The 17,089-nt window shown below is 33.9% G+C and overlaps 2 protein-coding genes across 2 annotated transcripts in view; both read right to left on the bottom strand.

Annotated features, from left to right (window-relative positions):
- Nucleotides 1-239: 239 nt before the first annotated feature.
- On the bottom strand, nucleotides 240-1,394 carry LOC127852497 (uncharacterized). The gene is made up of 4 exons (XM_052386454.1): nucleotides 1,152-1,394; nucleotides 943-979; nucleotides 586-656; nucleotides 240-256 (listed from the first exon to the last, which is right to left on the bottom strand). Exons 1-4 carry the CDS (start codon nucleotides 1,333-1,335, stop codon nucleotides 240-242), a joined length of 309 nt encoding a protein of 102 aa, XP_052242414.1. The 5' UTR covers nucleotides 1,336-1,394.
- A 1,245-nt stretch (nucleotides 1,395-2,639) lies between these two features.
- The window catches only part of LOC127852496 (hemicentin-2-like), a 40,542-nt gene continuing 26,092 nt past the window's right edge, over nucleotides 2,640-17,089 (bottom strand). The window contains exons 12-13 of the mRNA XM_052386453.1: nucleotides 3,488-3,778; nucleotides 2,640-3,027 (exon numbers count right to left, since the gene is read on the bottom strand). Coding sequence (XP_052242413.1) covers nucleotides 2,642-3,027; nucleotides 3,488-3,778 — 677 coding nt within the window. The 3' untranslated portion in view covers nucleotides 2,640-2,641. The remainder of the gene's footprint in view (nucleotides 3,028-3,487; nucleotides 3,779-17,089) is intronic.

Genomic DNA, 17,089 nt, shown 5'->3' with positions numbered 1-17,089 from the left:
AATGTTGTCACCTGAATCTTGATCTACAGCAGTATTCTCAGGAAGACATGTTTGATCTGTTCCCGCCCGATGCCCTGATTCGCAGTACGCATGCTCGCAGCTATGTAAAAAGAACATGACATTGATTACATGTACACTTCATTGATCTAATCATAGACTTTTATAACGAATTTGATTATTAATTTGTTTGCTCGATATTAAAGAAAGTTATCGATTGCAAGTTATGAAATTTTTGTTTGTTACCTCTCATCACCATCTGAAAAAGAAAAAAAAACAGCATTAAAACTTGTAAATATTGAATATGAAAGCGTTCCACTGTGCATTTTGACGTTATATTAAAATTTCTGTTATTAACAATGATAGATAAATTCAGACCAACGTTCTTATTAATATTACATTACCTATATTTTAAAAGAAGTTATACATGATTTTTGTTTTGAGTCCGAATTCTCGATAAGTATATTGAAAGAAAACAATTCATTCACTAGTAATATAGTAAATATATTTGTTGTATGAGCAGAGTAAGAGATTTGCTCAGGTGGAAATTTCAGAAACTGACTGTTTCACACAACATGTAAAATGTACCTAAACTTTCGTATATATTCGTTTCCAGTTCATAGTCGTAACCAGTATTGTTGATGTCAGGTTGGATTGATCTAAACAGAGATCATTTTTATGTAATTATTATACAATTAACTAGTAGATGCCTTTAACAATACAATTGAGATTTTGACTGCATTTTCTGCTAGTGACGCAGCAGAGGTTTAATTATTGCTGTATTTGTAAGTAATTGCTGAAATAATATAGTATTTTTAGAATTACGTATGAAATACTCATACTTTACATTTAATAATACTTGTTCCGTGACAAATGCTCATTTCAAATGAGTGTGTTTCGATAAAATATGTTAAAATGCTACAATTTATACGCAGTTTAACGTACCTCATATTATTTGAATCCCCAAGGGCTTTATGTTCCTCTACAATGTTAAAAAATGAAATATACACTCTTGGAAACAAAATGCAATGTATATATTCTGTTATATCTAATAAAGTCCGGACCGATGGATTCTGAAATAAGCACACTATTATTAATATGGAAAAAGTATGCAATTAAATATTCACATATTAAACAAGTTTTAATGTATTTACCTGGCTTACGAAAGCATTGACTGATGATTTCGTACTTTCTGAGTGTAACCACAGTCACAACAACGACAAGTAGTCCAATTAGTCCTCCAGAAATACTTCCAGCAATCACCCAAGCGTTGACACTACTTCCGGATAAAACTTCATCTACAAAAAGTGTTGCATCCATAGGAGTAAGAACTACCATTGTCAAATACAAGTCACTTCTGATACTTAAATATTAAACAGAAAGTGGTCAATGCGTAACACTACGAGAAAATAACACTCACCCTTTAACACATACTTAAATCTACTGTATTGACAATTGTGTGAAGTTATCTGGATGATTCTTAGAATTAAGATGTGTTAATTCCAAAGATTGAACACATTATTTATTATAACCAATGATGGGAACACTGGACATATACATACAAATGCTTAATAATATGCTTACTAATATAATAATATATAATATAAATACAATTCTATTAATTAAGTATGACACATGCAAAATGCCTGCTTAAATACATACATGACTATAGTATTAAGGATTAATTCAAGTTGTATATACATATTGTGGGAAGGTAACAATACAGGCTTCACTGCATCATGTGATGATGGTAATAATATGTTTAAACTTGTTTGAAAATCAATGACAATATTATGCCTTCAGTGGTGTAGATTATTTGGTCTTCGAATAACTTGGAATTAGAACCATTGATTCGATTCTTCAGCCTAATATGCCATTCAGTGCTTACTTCTTTTTTTTAATTGTGTGCAACATGTGGTTTATGTATTCAGTATTGAAACTTAATATTTGACATTGAATTCAAACCATGACCTTGGGTTTATGGAACGTATTCTTTAGCAAAAACACCGTGTCCCTATGGCTATGGTTTTGAGCATTAATTCAAATAATAAGGATTGATTTCTATTACTTGACGTGGAATTATTTCCTTGTCATTTTTCCAAGTGGCTTTTGTGCTTAACACTGTGGCCAAATTACAGAACAAATGGTGCAAAACAGTCCATCGAAAAAAGCTAAATATTGATTAATTATTGATGACCTTTAAGTATAACATGGACATTTTATATCAGTTATGTGCAGTACACTCCGTCTAAAGATGTTGCTCACCTGTGCCATGTTACTTGCAGATCCACCTTTCAAAGAAAATGTTTGATCCATACAAAAAGTAATGAAATAAGGGATTAAAATTGATTTTTAATATTGAATTCGTTCTCCCAAAATATACTGGACACAGTTATGCTTCGCACAAAGCAACCCTTATTTTGAATATCGGACTTTTTACCTTAAATATTGATCTCAACCATTACATTTGGTACATTTGGTGACAATTGGTAACACCGTGTTTTACGCTTCTGGCAAATTATTTGAAAATTAAGTAATGCTTGGCACATTTATGCTGCGGATAACCCATTAACGCTGCTTACAAGCAAGAAAGCATATCCCATCTACATGCAAATATTGCCTATACTACATCAGATTTTTAGAATCAGCGTATATACCGTTTTAGTTTAGTTAAATTACCTTCAGCATCAATATTAATCCGTAGACGTGTTTCTTCAACTTCATTAAGCAATACAACATCGTAAAAGCCAAAGTCGTTCTCATGCTTCATGGATAGAGAGATTTCAATGAGGACACCTTGTGTAGGAACCACGTGCAAGAATACAGGCAGCTGGACCATTGCTGATGACGTGTTAACAGTCCCCACTAAAGTTGCAGTGCGGGTACCATTTGTTACTTTGTACACTGAGGTTTTGATTGATCCTCCATTAGAGAACACCTGAAGGTTGATAGAGGCATTTTTTCCAAGTTCAGTTGCAATCCTGTAAGTAGACTCAGCAGCCAGAACAGGCGACGTTATCACCGGTCGGTCTGTAAATAGTCATTTTCCATATTATTTTTTTATAGATTTTCATACAACTCTGATAAGGCATTGCGTTCATAAGATTATGAATGCATACATGAACATCTCCTCTATAAAAATAACAATGCAATGTAAATAATTAACCTCGGCGTTGGCATCATTACCAACCTAAAATACAAGCAAATTTATGTTTTTTGTTTTGATATTTAGAATGTATAGTAATCTACGTTATGCCATTCCACCACCCCAAAAGAAACTCCTCGTGCTCGAGATCTATAAGAATATCTAGCTTCATTTTATTCACATAACATGATTACGATGATTTATTTCAATTGGATATGTCAATATGCGACTCAATAAATTGACCGACAAGGTAAATTGATAATCCTAATTTAAACGTTACTATGTTAAAACTTCGTTAAGTCATTTTTCAAGTGAAATTTAAAACAATAACAAGTTCATACAAACCTTTCACAAGTAGGTATCCGGACCCCTTCATGAAGTGTGTATCCGTCCCATACACACTGATACCATTGCTTGCTGAGCAAGTATACACGCCAGAATGTGCATATGACAGCTCATTTATAGTTAGATGTTCATCCCCCGTCAGGTTCCTTACTGGTCCATATCCAGGCCATTCATGTGTCCATGTTTGCTGGTACGTGAAGGTCTTGGGAATACCTGAGGCCTTGCAGTGCAGGTAAGTAGACTGGGATGAGCTTGTAGTATTGGCGGTACTCACGGTGACATCTGGAGGGACTACAATATGAATTTGTATTATCTTTATATCAGAGTATTACTCGGGGAAGTGTGAAGGCATCTCAAGCTTAAGTGGATCGGTTCCCCTCAAAATGATATCTAACAATTTCATATTTAAGAACCTTAATAGAGCTTTTCGGGGTATAAATTAATAAGCTTGTACTCTTGCTAATACTTTGTTGCTAAAAAGAATAAAAACAGCTAACACATGGTTATTCTCATTGACTGGTAAAAAAACATCAACTCAAATCATATCATTGTAAGTAAAATTAAAAATCCCAATTGATTCAGACCTTCAATCATCCATTCGTCATTTACTACAAACTGTAAATTCTTTTATGGTGTGCACATTTCTCTGATTTTGTAATTCTGCTGCGATAGTATTTAGATTGAAATCGAGAATATTGATCATTTTTTGAAAATATAAAAAACTACATTTTGCTCAAAGGTAATACAACAACTAGATATACACAATTAAACGTTGAGATGATAAAATAATCCAACTAAAACATTTCCAAAATTTGATTTGTAACAATATTCTTCTATACCTCATGAATGCTGATTTCTATCTTTAAAATAAGTGCAAATTGAAACTAATCTGCTATCTGCTAATGAAAATGCATTAAAGTATATGATAAACAAATCAATAACTAAATTTCTCAAGTATCATCATTTGTAACCCTGTTATTAAATCGATACGTTTTGGCAAGTAAGTCACTCTGCTTATTCTAAAATATTACTATTTACGCGTTTCCTTGACCTTAGATCTATTTGACAAGAAAACTGATTTAAATCATCGTAGGTCAAAATATGTATCTACATATGATGATTAAATTATGTGACCTTGAGCTTTGACGTGAGGAACTCAAAATCTTTTTTTCCTGTCATGTAACCTGTATACTTATTATAACAAATCGGTCTAAAAAATAGTAAATATGATAATTTGTCGTTACAGGACATTTCAACCATGCCCTTTGGAACGGTGACCTCAAAATACATATGCATCTTCCCCTTTTGGCATAGGTAATAATAAAACCATTGTTTTAACATCTCAATGAAAAGTTTGAACAGGACCGGGGAGAACAGACATCCCTGACGGAGGCCCACTGATGTCCTGAAGAAGTCCCCCTGCTCTCCGTTGAGAAGTACTGCACTGGTAGTGGTAGTAGTCTCCCGTCCTGTTCAACCTTCTCCTTGAGAAGATAATGCAGTAGACTCTCCATGACCATCACACCTCTATCTCCATCTCCATCTCCTACTTGAGATCTCACCAATAGACTCTATGAAAGAGCAAGATCTAACGGGATGGAGGTCAACACGGAGAAATCGAAGACTATGGTAAACAGCACGACCAACACCATCACAGACAACACCATGAACGACGAGAAGCTAGAGGAAGTCACCAGCTTCAAGTGCTTGGGCGCAACCCTGTCCAATGATGGTATCAGTATCGCTGAGGTCCAAATAAGAATTGCCATAGCGATGGCAGCTATGGCCAGACTGAGCAGGTTTTCGACAAGCAGTTCCGTCAGCTTCCCCACGAGGTACAAACTCTGCAAGTCCCTTGAAGTCTTTATCCTTACCATGGCTGCGAGACCTGCACGCTTCACGCTCACACATAACACAGGATACAGGCATTTGCAAGTAGATGTCTCCGAATACTGCTCCGCATCTCCTATACGGAGCACAAGACCAACGAGTACGTCCGGATCATGACTGCAACAATTTTTAGTCCAGAATAGCCCATACTGGCGACCGTCAAACGACGAATTGGCTTGGCTTGAGCATGTCACCAGGTACGACTCTCTGTGCAAGACTCTTCCCCAGGGCACGCTAGAGGGAGGTCGACGTCGAGGCCGTCAGAAGAAAAGCTGGATGGAAAATGTAAAGGAATGGACATCTCTTCCCATGGATGAATTAATCTCAGCAGCACGCAATAGACCTGACTGGAGGAGGATTTCTGTATCTTCGTCCCTCATTTCTCCCTTACGGCAAAACCGGTCAAGGGATTGATGATGCTGATGCTGCTGCTGATGATGATGCGGATAATGATGATGATGATGATAATGATGATGATGATAAAGATGATGATGATGTTGATGTTGATGATGATAATAATGATGATGATGATGATGATGATGAGAAAAGTTTGGGCTTTGTGGTTTCAGCAAACAAATAAATTAAGTTATTTTGGAGTATAAGTCTATATAAGCTATTTGATGTCCTATGTGTGGAAAGATTTGGCCAAAGGTATTGTTTCATGAACATAAATAGACGGCCAATATACATTGTTCCATACCAAATAAGGCACATCGGGATGTTGTTGTTTCAAAGATGAAAATTTGTGCAAGCAAAGTATTTTGTAACCATATTATTGTCTCCTAAATTCTTACTTTAACTAAAGCGTTCCCGAGAATATTCTTCCACTTTGATTATAAAATGTACATTTTCTGTAATTCATCCGATATAACGTTAACACAGATACATAAGAAACTAAATATATGTCACAGTTATATAGTATTTGTAAACTTAAAAGCTAAATGATTATATTTTAAAACCAGAATTATGACCATGACAAGCAAGTTAATCTCCACTTTAACCAAAACGTTAGTTTAAGTTTATTTGCTTTGAAAGAAAAATCAGCACATAAGCAAATTACACACACAATTACAGAACAATACTTCCAGCAAAACTCAAGTTATTAAGCGGAAAACATTTTCCTATTTTATGTTACATTCTGCCGTTGACTCAACTGGCCCTAAATGAAATCGAAATGTACGTGTTGCATGTACAATTTATACTGAATTAAAGTAAGAAATCTAGATGCATACATAAACTGAATAGATTTGTACAGATTAATATTAACATCTCTAATAGACAATAAGATGTGGTGTTGTTTAAAGCAAAGGATTGCCTAAAAAAATGGACTGCCACAGTTGGTCAGTGACCTTACAAAATAAATCCGACCACTGGTGAAGTTTTATTTGAACACCTGTAGTAGAAACAGTGAGATCGAGAGAGCATTACTTGGAAGCAAGCATCGACGCGAACACAGACAACAAAATGTATCGAGTAGTATAGCTCGCACTATTCGGTGTAAACTCGAGCTTAAAAGAGGAATGATGTTTTAACGTAGACGAAAACATTTACCAGTCCACAACTTTATATCATTATGAACTAGAAATGTGTCACACACGCTTATGCTCCCATAACACATGATTACACAAATCAACTATATATGCTACATTAGACAAACATACAAAGAGACCTATTTCAGCCACAACCAGTCGTAGACAAAGTTTCTTTCGGGACGATCATATGCACATTCATCTGTAAACGTTTGTGAGCGAGATTCATCTCGTATTGAGAGGCGGTTTATTAACACGACGTATTGGGCAAACACATTCTAAAAAGGGAAAACTCATCGCAGCCTAAATGCCTTTGTTCACGATAAACTACAAATTACGGCCGTTTAAATGTGAAAAATTGAGCAATATCCTACTGAATAGAGACAGAGAATAGTTAAACAAAACATGAGGGGAATATGCATTCTATATAAGAACCAAAGGGCCATAATTTGCGATCACTTGTCGCAGCAAACATGTCTTAATGCTTAGCATCTGCAACACACATAAAGGTCCATGATAAAACTATTCAGAGCCAAGATGCGTTTCTCCTTTATTGTCGAATCATTTAAATGTGAAAGTTGGGCAAAATCAGCCAACTACTTATAGAAGAGATCAAAACTAAGCTTCGGGGAGTAGCAGCATTCTTATGTACGGCCGTGCGTACGTTGGAACGTACGGATGCGTGGAGAGACATACACGTTGGTAACTTCATCCCATGTTGCATATATATTCACACAGTAATCATAACGTTTTAAACGATTGCATCACACAGACTTATGCAAACAATTGAAGAAAGCATCGCAAATGTAATGCGATAGATATTAACCTTTTGGCACGCAGAGTGCATGTCCCCATGTAGCATTTGCCTGGCACAAAATCTGGCTAACGTTTGATTCATATCCATCATCACATGTAAGATTTGCGAGCGATCCGTACGTGATTTGTTTTGGGCTTAGAAGCGTGTATGCCCCATTCAGAACTGCGGGTATGGTACCACAATCTAACACATACAATACCCAAAATAAATATGATCTGTAATTCAATTTAAACGCCTTTATAAAATAACGGTTTACACGTAAAATATTTTGATTTAATCGACTGAATTAAAACTGGCTTATTGAATGTGTCTTGAATTAAGTAATTTATGAGGAACCATTTAGTAAACATACTGTATACTATTTTTTGGGTTGCAAATTGCTGTTTACCACGTAGCATTGGCCTGGCACACAATCTGACTAAAGTTCGATTTATATCCAGCATCACATATCACATTTGCAAACGGTATGTACGTGGTATTTGTTGTGTTCAAAATGTGTGTATACTCCGTTCAGAATTGAGGGAATAGTATCACAGTCTAAACGTGACAAAAAATACACAATTAATTTGTATGTTTTTTCCAGTCAAAGAACATATGCTAGATGCTGGTTTACGCTAAAAATCAATCGATTTATATTGAATACAATAAAAACTGCAATGCTTATTTTGTCAAATAAAACAACATGCAACTTCATTAAGGCACATTTTATTAAATTAAAAATTTGAAATTGACAAATAAATCGTTTTACTGTATTTGACCATAATCCACAATTTATCTATCAGAATTGAATCTGTACTAAACTAAACAAAGATACCGATCTTGTAAATAGTTATGCATTCTGATTTGAAGACACGACGAAGACCTTGCGCATAGCATTGCATTCGGATTAAAACATATGAGAAGGAAATAGTACATATTTAGGCATTGTGATTTTAACGTGTTAAGAAAACCTAGCGTACAGTTATGCATTATGATTTGAAGACACGACGTAGACCTGACGTTAAACTATGAATTTGGATTAAACCATATGAAAATGAAATAGTACATATTTAGGCGTACCGCTTTAAACGTGTAAAGAAAACCTAGCGTATAGCTATGCATTTTTATATAAAGACATGAAACGAACTAGTGCATAGCAAATGCATTTTATTTCGACATCTGATAGAAACCTTGAGTATAGATATTCATTTTGATTTTTAAAACAATTAACAACCTAGTGCAAAGCTATGAATTAAGATTTAAGAGCGATTGGGTGATTTTGCGCAGAACTATTCATTCTGTTTAAAACATTTGATAAAGACCAACTAAATAACTGACCATGTTGGGGAAAACATCTGGTAAATACTTATAAATAGTTACATATAAAGCTCTTATAAAACATAGCGCATTTCTATGCATTCGGATACAACGTAAAATTACGTTTTATAGCATGGTAGTTCACTATGATTTGAATACCTGATGAAAACTAAGTGCCTAGGTATGCGCTACTATTCAAACATTTGATGAATATCTAGCGCGAAGTTATCGTTCGGATTTGAACATGCGAGGAAGAAAGAAGCCCTGCCGCATAGCTGGTGTTGAACAGCCGATAAAGCCCCCGTTCATGTTTTTGAATCCTGATGTAAAGAAACAATGAAACCTAGTACATTGCTATGCATTTTAATAATGCTTCTTGACATATGTAGAAATACACTTCCACCTGTAAGAACCGTACAGAAACGACTTTAAAGAACATATTATATTGCAAGAGAGTGCAGTACCCAATGAAATGTAACATTTAATTAGTAAGCCTTTGATTCAAAAGCATTTCTTCAAAAAGAGTTTTAGTGTGTTGCAAATTCAAACATATCCTTATTCCAAAGGAAATGACACAAAACACATAAGAAATAACTGCGGTTAATACATGTGTTATTACATTATGTTACATATAGGATAAATATGTATAATTAATAATGTTTTGAAATTTCGTCGTAGTCATAAAATATAATTCAACATAAACACCCCATGACTTACTTCCAAGTGTATCATTGACATAATAGAATGATTCAAGGAATCCTTGAAAAGTTAAACTGATATCCGAGGTAAACAGGACTGTCATATTGAATACAGAAGAACAAACATATGGTATAGTAACGAGTCTAGAATAGTTGAAACACATTTTACATTTGTATTGAAATTTAACCGTAACAAATAATTGTTAGAATATGGGTATTGTACAAATATAGGGTAGGCATATTGACCTGATTTGTTAGGAATTTATTACAATAATTCCATGCTTAAATCACTCCAATACCTTCCAAGTAGGTTAATCGTAGTTGGTCCATTGTATAGTTTAACAAAGTCATATCCAATTTCCGTACTGAAGGATTCAGAATACAGACATATTTTGGAGTATGACGGCCCTGATATGTAGTAGGAACAATAAATTGAATTGTTATAGTAATCCGGAAAATTTGGAGAAACAATCTGCCCGTTTCCGTAATACCTGCCACCACAAGTACCTATCGATGCTGCAAAAGATTTCTGGCCCAATCAATTTGAATGTTTGAAACAAAGATGTTATCTTGCATATTAAAAACTTCGCAAAGTATCACTGAATCAAACATTAAACGTTTTTATTGTGGCACAAAAAGTCCATAGCATAGTTTCAATTAGCATGACGTGGATAAGATTCAACTAACTAAATAAAATAAATAATAACCTACTACTATTTTGATTGTTAAATTTGAATAATAAGATATGACATTAACAACTCATGACCTACAACTACAACAGTTCTCAGTTTAAAACTTAATCGCATCAAATAACTGTGCACATATTTTTTAAGAATAATTCTAAATGACGTCTTAATCTTGTTAATTAAATAAAATCTTTGTTCGCTTTGTTAAAATTTGAATTTTTTAATTTGATCTTTGGCCTGACCATGCAAGCCATTTAAATGTTAAGGCAGTTTTGATAAACTTATAATTATGAATACGTTATTTATCTTTACTAGGTATTCCCCAAAACCAAGTTACTTCCCTGCTGCTGTTTACTTCCGGTGACTATAATTGAATGCACTTGTATTTTAATGTACGAAAGTATCAACATACATCATTGTTAAGTAAGCCAACCATATGTATGATTTATGACGGTCTCCGTGGCGTAGCGAAAATGGTGTCCGCCTAGCGACCGGGTGGTCACTTGTTCGATCCCCACTGTGGCAGCGTTCTTTAGATCTTCCCCATAGACACCAAGAGGCCGTTTAATAAATAGATCTTAGTTGGATCTTACGAAACATTGCGTAAGATTCTGTCGTACGCTAATCGTAAGTACCGTGAGCCGTTTTAACAAAGAAATCGCAGCTAAGATGGAAGATTTTTGATTAAAAATACGACTGGGTGATACCAGTCTTAGCATTCGTGAATATGGCGGCCGTGGGACGTATTTAACCACGGGAAATGAGGCTGTTTCGCAAAAGAAAGGATTTTAGCGATCTTTGAGATGTAGACATATGTTATTTAATATAAAGTATTCCTTACTCATTAACTCGATCATAATGTCCTTACATGCTCAATTCTTATTCCTAATAACTTTGGTAAAAGTATTATCACTTTATTTTAAGATGTATCGATTAATGTACTTTGAAATATATATATAACATTTTCCATAGTTTGCCATTTTGTAAAATGACCAGGTCAACTAAGTACAGATGTTAATATTTGTTCGATTTAAATCATTCTGAAGGTGAAATGTATTTATACAATATTAACATATATCCTATTTCCTATTTGCGATACTTCATACATATTCTTTCTAATAACTGACACGATTAAAGAAGCCTACCGTCGTTGTTAATCGATAAAGTGACATAATTGCAACATTATTCCTAATTCTTGTCACATTCGTCCCAAATTCTTAACATAAATTTAACCTTACTTCAGTATGCTTCTTTACCATTACTTGTGTGTCAGAAATGTCTGTAGAAGAATGGTCTTCTCCAGATGAAACAATTTTGTGTGATTCTTGTTTACTTTGTTGTGGGCGGTACTTACAGGGACATTATTTTCCTGCATTTTTCCCACATTTATACAAGACTAAGACTTGCATATACGTGCATTAGAAATATTCGCCATTGTACTGAGTCTACGTTTATGGCATATGAAATAAAACAAATACAAATATTGTAGTGCAATGTGATAAAATGGCTATGTATATTGCTTAAAATTCAGGAAAAGCAAAATGTAAATCTATGCACAGTTTTTTGAGAATATTTTTTGTTGCAGCTTAAAATGAATGTTAAATTAAGGCGGTACAACGTTTTGGTTTTGATTACAGGTTATCCGATCATTAGTCTAGATGCCATTTAAATGACAGCCATATAAAAAAAATTGAAGACGTAACAAAAGACGTTAGTTTTATAATCATGTGGTACAAGAAAAGTATTTCACAATTTGTATTCTTTGGTAGTGTTGCATGTTGTTTCAGACAAACAGATGACTTAGCTTTGTAAGGATTTGGAAGGATAAAAAAGACGAGCTTTTGCTGAGTGAACAAGGAAAAATGTGAAGATACAGTGGGAATCATTTCTTGTTTTAACAACCAATTTAGGTAAATTGTTATTCCTAAATCAACTCACGCATCAAATTTTAGTTTTTTGTTTAGATGAAGTAAACCATTTTATATTGCACCTAATTTTTTAAGGACTTTCTAAAATACTATGGCATATGCATATATATACATATATATATATATATAAATATATATATATATATATATATATATATATATATATATATATATATATATATATATATATATATATATATATATATATATATATATATATATATATATATATATATAAGACTAGAAAAAGAAATATGTCAATGGGAAATAAAAACATGAAATTATTGCATTATAAAGAATAAATAGCATAAATATCATTATGTTAAGATTGAGCTTTGAATGCTGAAACTGAATACCACATTTTGATATACATTCCGATACATATCGTACCCACATTAATTGAGAAGTCAATCTTTACACGTCAGCAAAGTTTATAGTAGTTTTACTGGTATATACTCATTTAGTAACTTTTTCAAGAGCTCTCGCATTATATTGCTTGTCATTATAGGCTCAACAGCGTTCATGAAATACAATTACAATAATTCGTACAAGTGAGTAGTAACATGAAAACGGCGACTACATTAAATACATCAATAAACATTTCTTTGAATCTTTTGAAAAATATCAAAGAGACATTTAACAAGTAAATAGCTTACAGTTAACGATGACATCAAGCTGTGTAGTCCAAAATCCAACTGCATTGGAAACATTACACATGTAAGATCCCGCGAAGTATCGACTAATCGGTGTACTAAACAGTGTTGTGTTAAGTATTTTGGTCGAGCCGTTGAACCAGTTGGCGTTGCAGAAAGGGTTGCAGGCGGGGCTTGAACACGTGATTGCGGTAGGGGGCGATGTGTTCTCAGTCATAGTCAACGGACTACTGACTGATAAGGTGGCTGACGATGGTCCATCTTAAAGAAAGCATTTACTTAAAAACGTTAAATCGATATGTAAGCACAATTAACGTTTAAGCACTCCGTTGTATATATTGAAACACTGTACACATTTATGGTACAGGATATGTGCACTAAATAAGCAGAATAAAAGGTAACAAGGAAATACTGAAAACGCGTTTTTGTTGTACATTGTCGAACTTTAATTTGAGGTTTAAACAATATAAATTTTATCAAAATGATCACATGAAAAGAAGTTTTCTTTCTGATGAAATTTTTCTGTAATACTGTTTATGTTGTATTATATAAACTTAACTCAAAACGACATTTACAAACAATACACATTGCTGAATAATTATGCCTGCATTATGTAACGGATTTGTTTTTATTTAAGAAGGTACTGTGTTTATAAATGTCCACATTCATCATCAGTTTGGCGTGTTGGCGCCTCTGATTTGACGTTTTCGACAATTATCCCCTTCCTTACTATTTCATGTTGGCGTGTTCCTTTAATCAGGCAACACGCAAGACCGAACAATGTTATAATAACTAAGTACAGATGTTAATATTTGTTCGATTAAAATCATTCTGAAGGTGAAATGTATTTATACAATATTAACACATTTCCTATTTCCTATTTGCGATACTTCATAATATTCTTTCTAATAACTGACACGATTAAAGAACCCTACCGTCGTTTTTAATCGATAAAGTGACATAATTGCAACATAATTCCTAATTCTTGTCACATTCGTCCCAAATTCTTAACATAAATTAAACCTTACTGCAGTATGCTTCTTTACCATTACAAGTATGTCAGAAATGTCTGTAGAAGAATGGTCTTCTCCAGATGAAACAATTTTGTGTGATTCTTGTTTACTTGGTTGTGGACGGTACTTACAGGGACATTATTTTCCTGCATTTTTCCCACATTCATACAAGACTAAGACTTGCATATACGTGCATTAAAAATATTCGCCATTGTACTGAGTCTACATTTATGGCATATGAAATAAAACAAATACAAATATTATAGTGCAATGTGATAAAATGGCTATGTATATTGCTTTAAATTCAGGAAAAGCAAAATGTAAATCTATGCACAATTTTTTGAGAATAATATTTTTTGCAGCTTTAAATGAATTTTAATTTAAGGCGGTACAACGTTTTGGTTTTGATTACAGGTTATCCGATCATTTGTCTAGATGCTATTTAAATGATAGCCATATAAAAAAAATGAAGACGTTACAAAAGACGTTAGTTTTATAAGCATGTGTTACAAGTTAAGTATTTCACAATTTGTATTCTTTGGTAGTGTTGCATGTTGTTTCAGACAAACAGATGTCTTGGCTTTGTAAGGATTTGGAAGGATCAAAAAGACGAGCTTTTGCTGAGGGATCAAGGAAATATGTGAAGATACAGTGGGAATCATTTCTTGTTTTAACTGCCAATTTAGGTACATTGTTATTCCTGAATCAACACATGCATCAAATTTTAGTTTTTTGTTTAGATGAAGTAAACCATTTTATATTGCACCTATCTTTTTAGGATTTTACTGCAATTGTATTTAATACATATCTTATTCCTTGAAGATTATGCCTGATGTTAGAATTATGAATATGTACACATGTATCTATGTGTTTATGACTTTCCCATAAATGCTTCCCCAGTAATAGCACTAATACTTGCCTTATATACTTTCAATATATGCATGTATGTTTGTATAGGTGCGTGTGTGTGCGTGCGTGCGCTTCCGTGCGTGCGTGCATGTATATGACTTGCATCTTTGTACTTATGTAATAATATATTTGAATACATGCCAATCTATATAATTATACCATATTGTGCAAATTGTGTATATGTGTGTATGAATGTAGGCATGTATGTGCGTGCGTGCATTCGTGCGTGCGTGTATGTTTATTACTTGCATCCTTGTACTTATGTAATAATGTATGTGAATACATGCCTGTCTATATAAATGTAACTATACTATGATGCTATATTGCTCAAATTGTGTATAGTTGATTCCAGTGTCTTTCCTACAGTGTATGTGTATGTGTGTGCGTGCGTGTATGCTTGTGACTTGCATACTTGTACTTATTTAACAATATATGTAAGTACATGCCTCTGTATATATTTATGCAATGCTGTTATATGATGAAAATTGTGTATAGCTGATTCCAAATTAACATCTTTCCCATGGTTAACACCTTATGCCGTTTCTTCTTTGTATCAAAAGTATACCAGATGATACCACGTATACTGGTATTGGCTGTTTAATAACACATTCGGACAAAATTTGTTTAGAGATGCCGACATAGTATTTCAGGTCACGTTGATACTTTAAGTCTACATCTGTCTAGCACCTTTCACTTTCTAATGTATGTGTCAACATTCCTTTACCCTCCTGCTTGATCTGATCTGTTATTTGTTTACGATTAAAATATCCCTAGTATGGCGATGCGTAACCACCTGATTATTATATCTTTATATGCTTTTTTCTTTACTCTATTCTTTTTCTTCTCTTCTCTCCTAAAATTTTCTCATTTTTGCTCCTTTTTGTAAGCAGTTCTGTAGCAAATGTCGTAATCAAATTGTACACTCAGAGTTGTCGTAATTTGTCGTCATGATCAAATGCAACAAACGCATCATGTCAGCGTTTCTGGCTCATCTCGTCTTCATTGGAGCCTATCATTATGTTGTACATTAAACAGAGACCAGAAAACGCTACCATGATTGCATATAGATCATCAGCTTTTTTTCCACTTTTCATACACGTATTTTATGCATGTCAATTATGGCTAAATGTTATCAGCCTCTACTCACCACAAATAAGTGTACACCAGTCTATGAACATGTCAATGAGTATTGAACACCCATGTAAACGCGTCCTGATAGGAAAACATATACATACTGATATTCTTTTTCTCAAGAATCTACTAAAACGCTTCTTGGTTGTTTTAGTATGCTGTTGGTTCTTTTTAGTTCTATTACGATCAGGTGATGTACATCCGAACCCAGGGCCCTCTTTGTCTAATGCATCTCTTTACACAGATGATGCAAACAGTTCGTTATCCACTCCCAATGATTCAGCAACAAAACACAAAGTTTTGTTCATTATAACATTCAAAGTCTTATGCAAAAATTAGATGTTCTTTACACAGGGCTACGTGAATTTGATATAATAGGTTTTACTGAAACATGGTTAAATAGTTCAATTTCATCTACTGATCTCCTCTTTAATGGCTTCCACCAACCAATTCGTAAAGATCGACCATTCGATTCACATGGTGGCGTTGTTATTTACGTAAATGAAAGTATTGCTTTCAAACGCAGACATGATCTTGAATTAAATAACGTAGAATGTATTTGGATTGAAGTGTTTCCCTCAAGAAATAAATCTATTCTTTTTGGCGTATTTTATAGACCGCCAAGTGCGGATAGATCATATATGCATTCCATAGAAGATTTCATTGCGCTAGCCAGAGAAACACGAATAAATGATATAATATTAACAGGTGATTTTAACATTAATGCTCTCGCTGAATCGACTGCACGAACAATTAATGAATTATGTCAACAGCATGACCTAACGTAACTTATAAACGAACCAACACATTATACTGAACATTCATCTTCCATAATTGACCTTATATTTGTGAGCAATCGGAATACCGTACTTCTTTCTGGAACAGGCGAACTCTTTTTAGACCAAACTGTTCGGTACCACTGCCCTGTTTTTGTGACATTAAAATTTACGAAACCAAGATGTAAAACGTTTTATCGTCATATCTGGCGTTACGACATTGGGGATTACTCTAAACTACGACAATTAATGTCAGATACCAATTTGGATCTAGTA

Source organism: Dreissena polymorpha, chromosome 12 (genome assembly GCF_020536995.1).
Source record: "Dreissena polymorpha isolate Duluth1 chromosome 12, UMN_Dpol_1.0, whole genome shotgun sequence".
Lineage (NCBI taxonomy): Eukaryota > Metazoa > Mollusca > Bivalvia > Myida > Dreissenidae > Dreissena > Dreissena polymorpha.
Note: the sequence above shows the minus strand (reverse complement) of the source record. Positions and strands in the feature narration are given on the sequence as shown.

Excerpts from the sequence above, each read along its gene's own strand:
- LOC127852497 (XM_052386454.1), bottom strand. The coding sequence starts at position 1,335 with ATGGTAGTTCTTACTCCTATGGATGCAACACTTTTTGTAGATGAAGTT. Across the intron at positions 980-1,151 it reads TCAATGCTTTCGTAAGCCAG|AGGAACATAAAGCCCTTGGG; the intron begins GTAAATACATTA and ends TTAACATTGTAG. Across the intron at positions 657-942 it reads GGGGATTCAAATAATATGAG|ATCAATCCAACCTGACATCA; the intron begins GTACGTTAAACT and ends ATCTCTGTTTAG.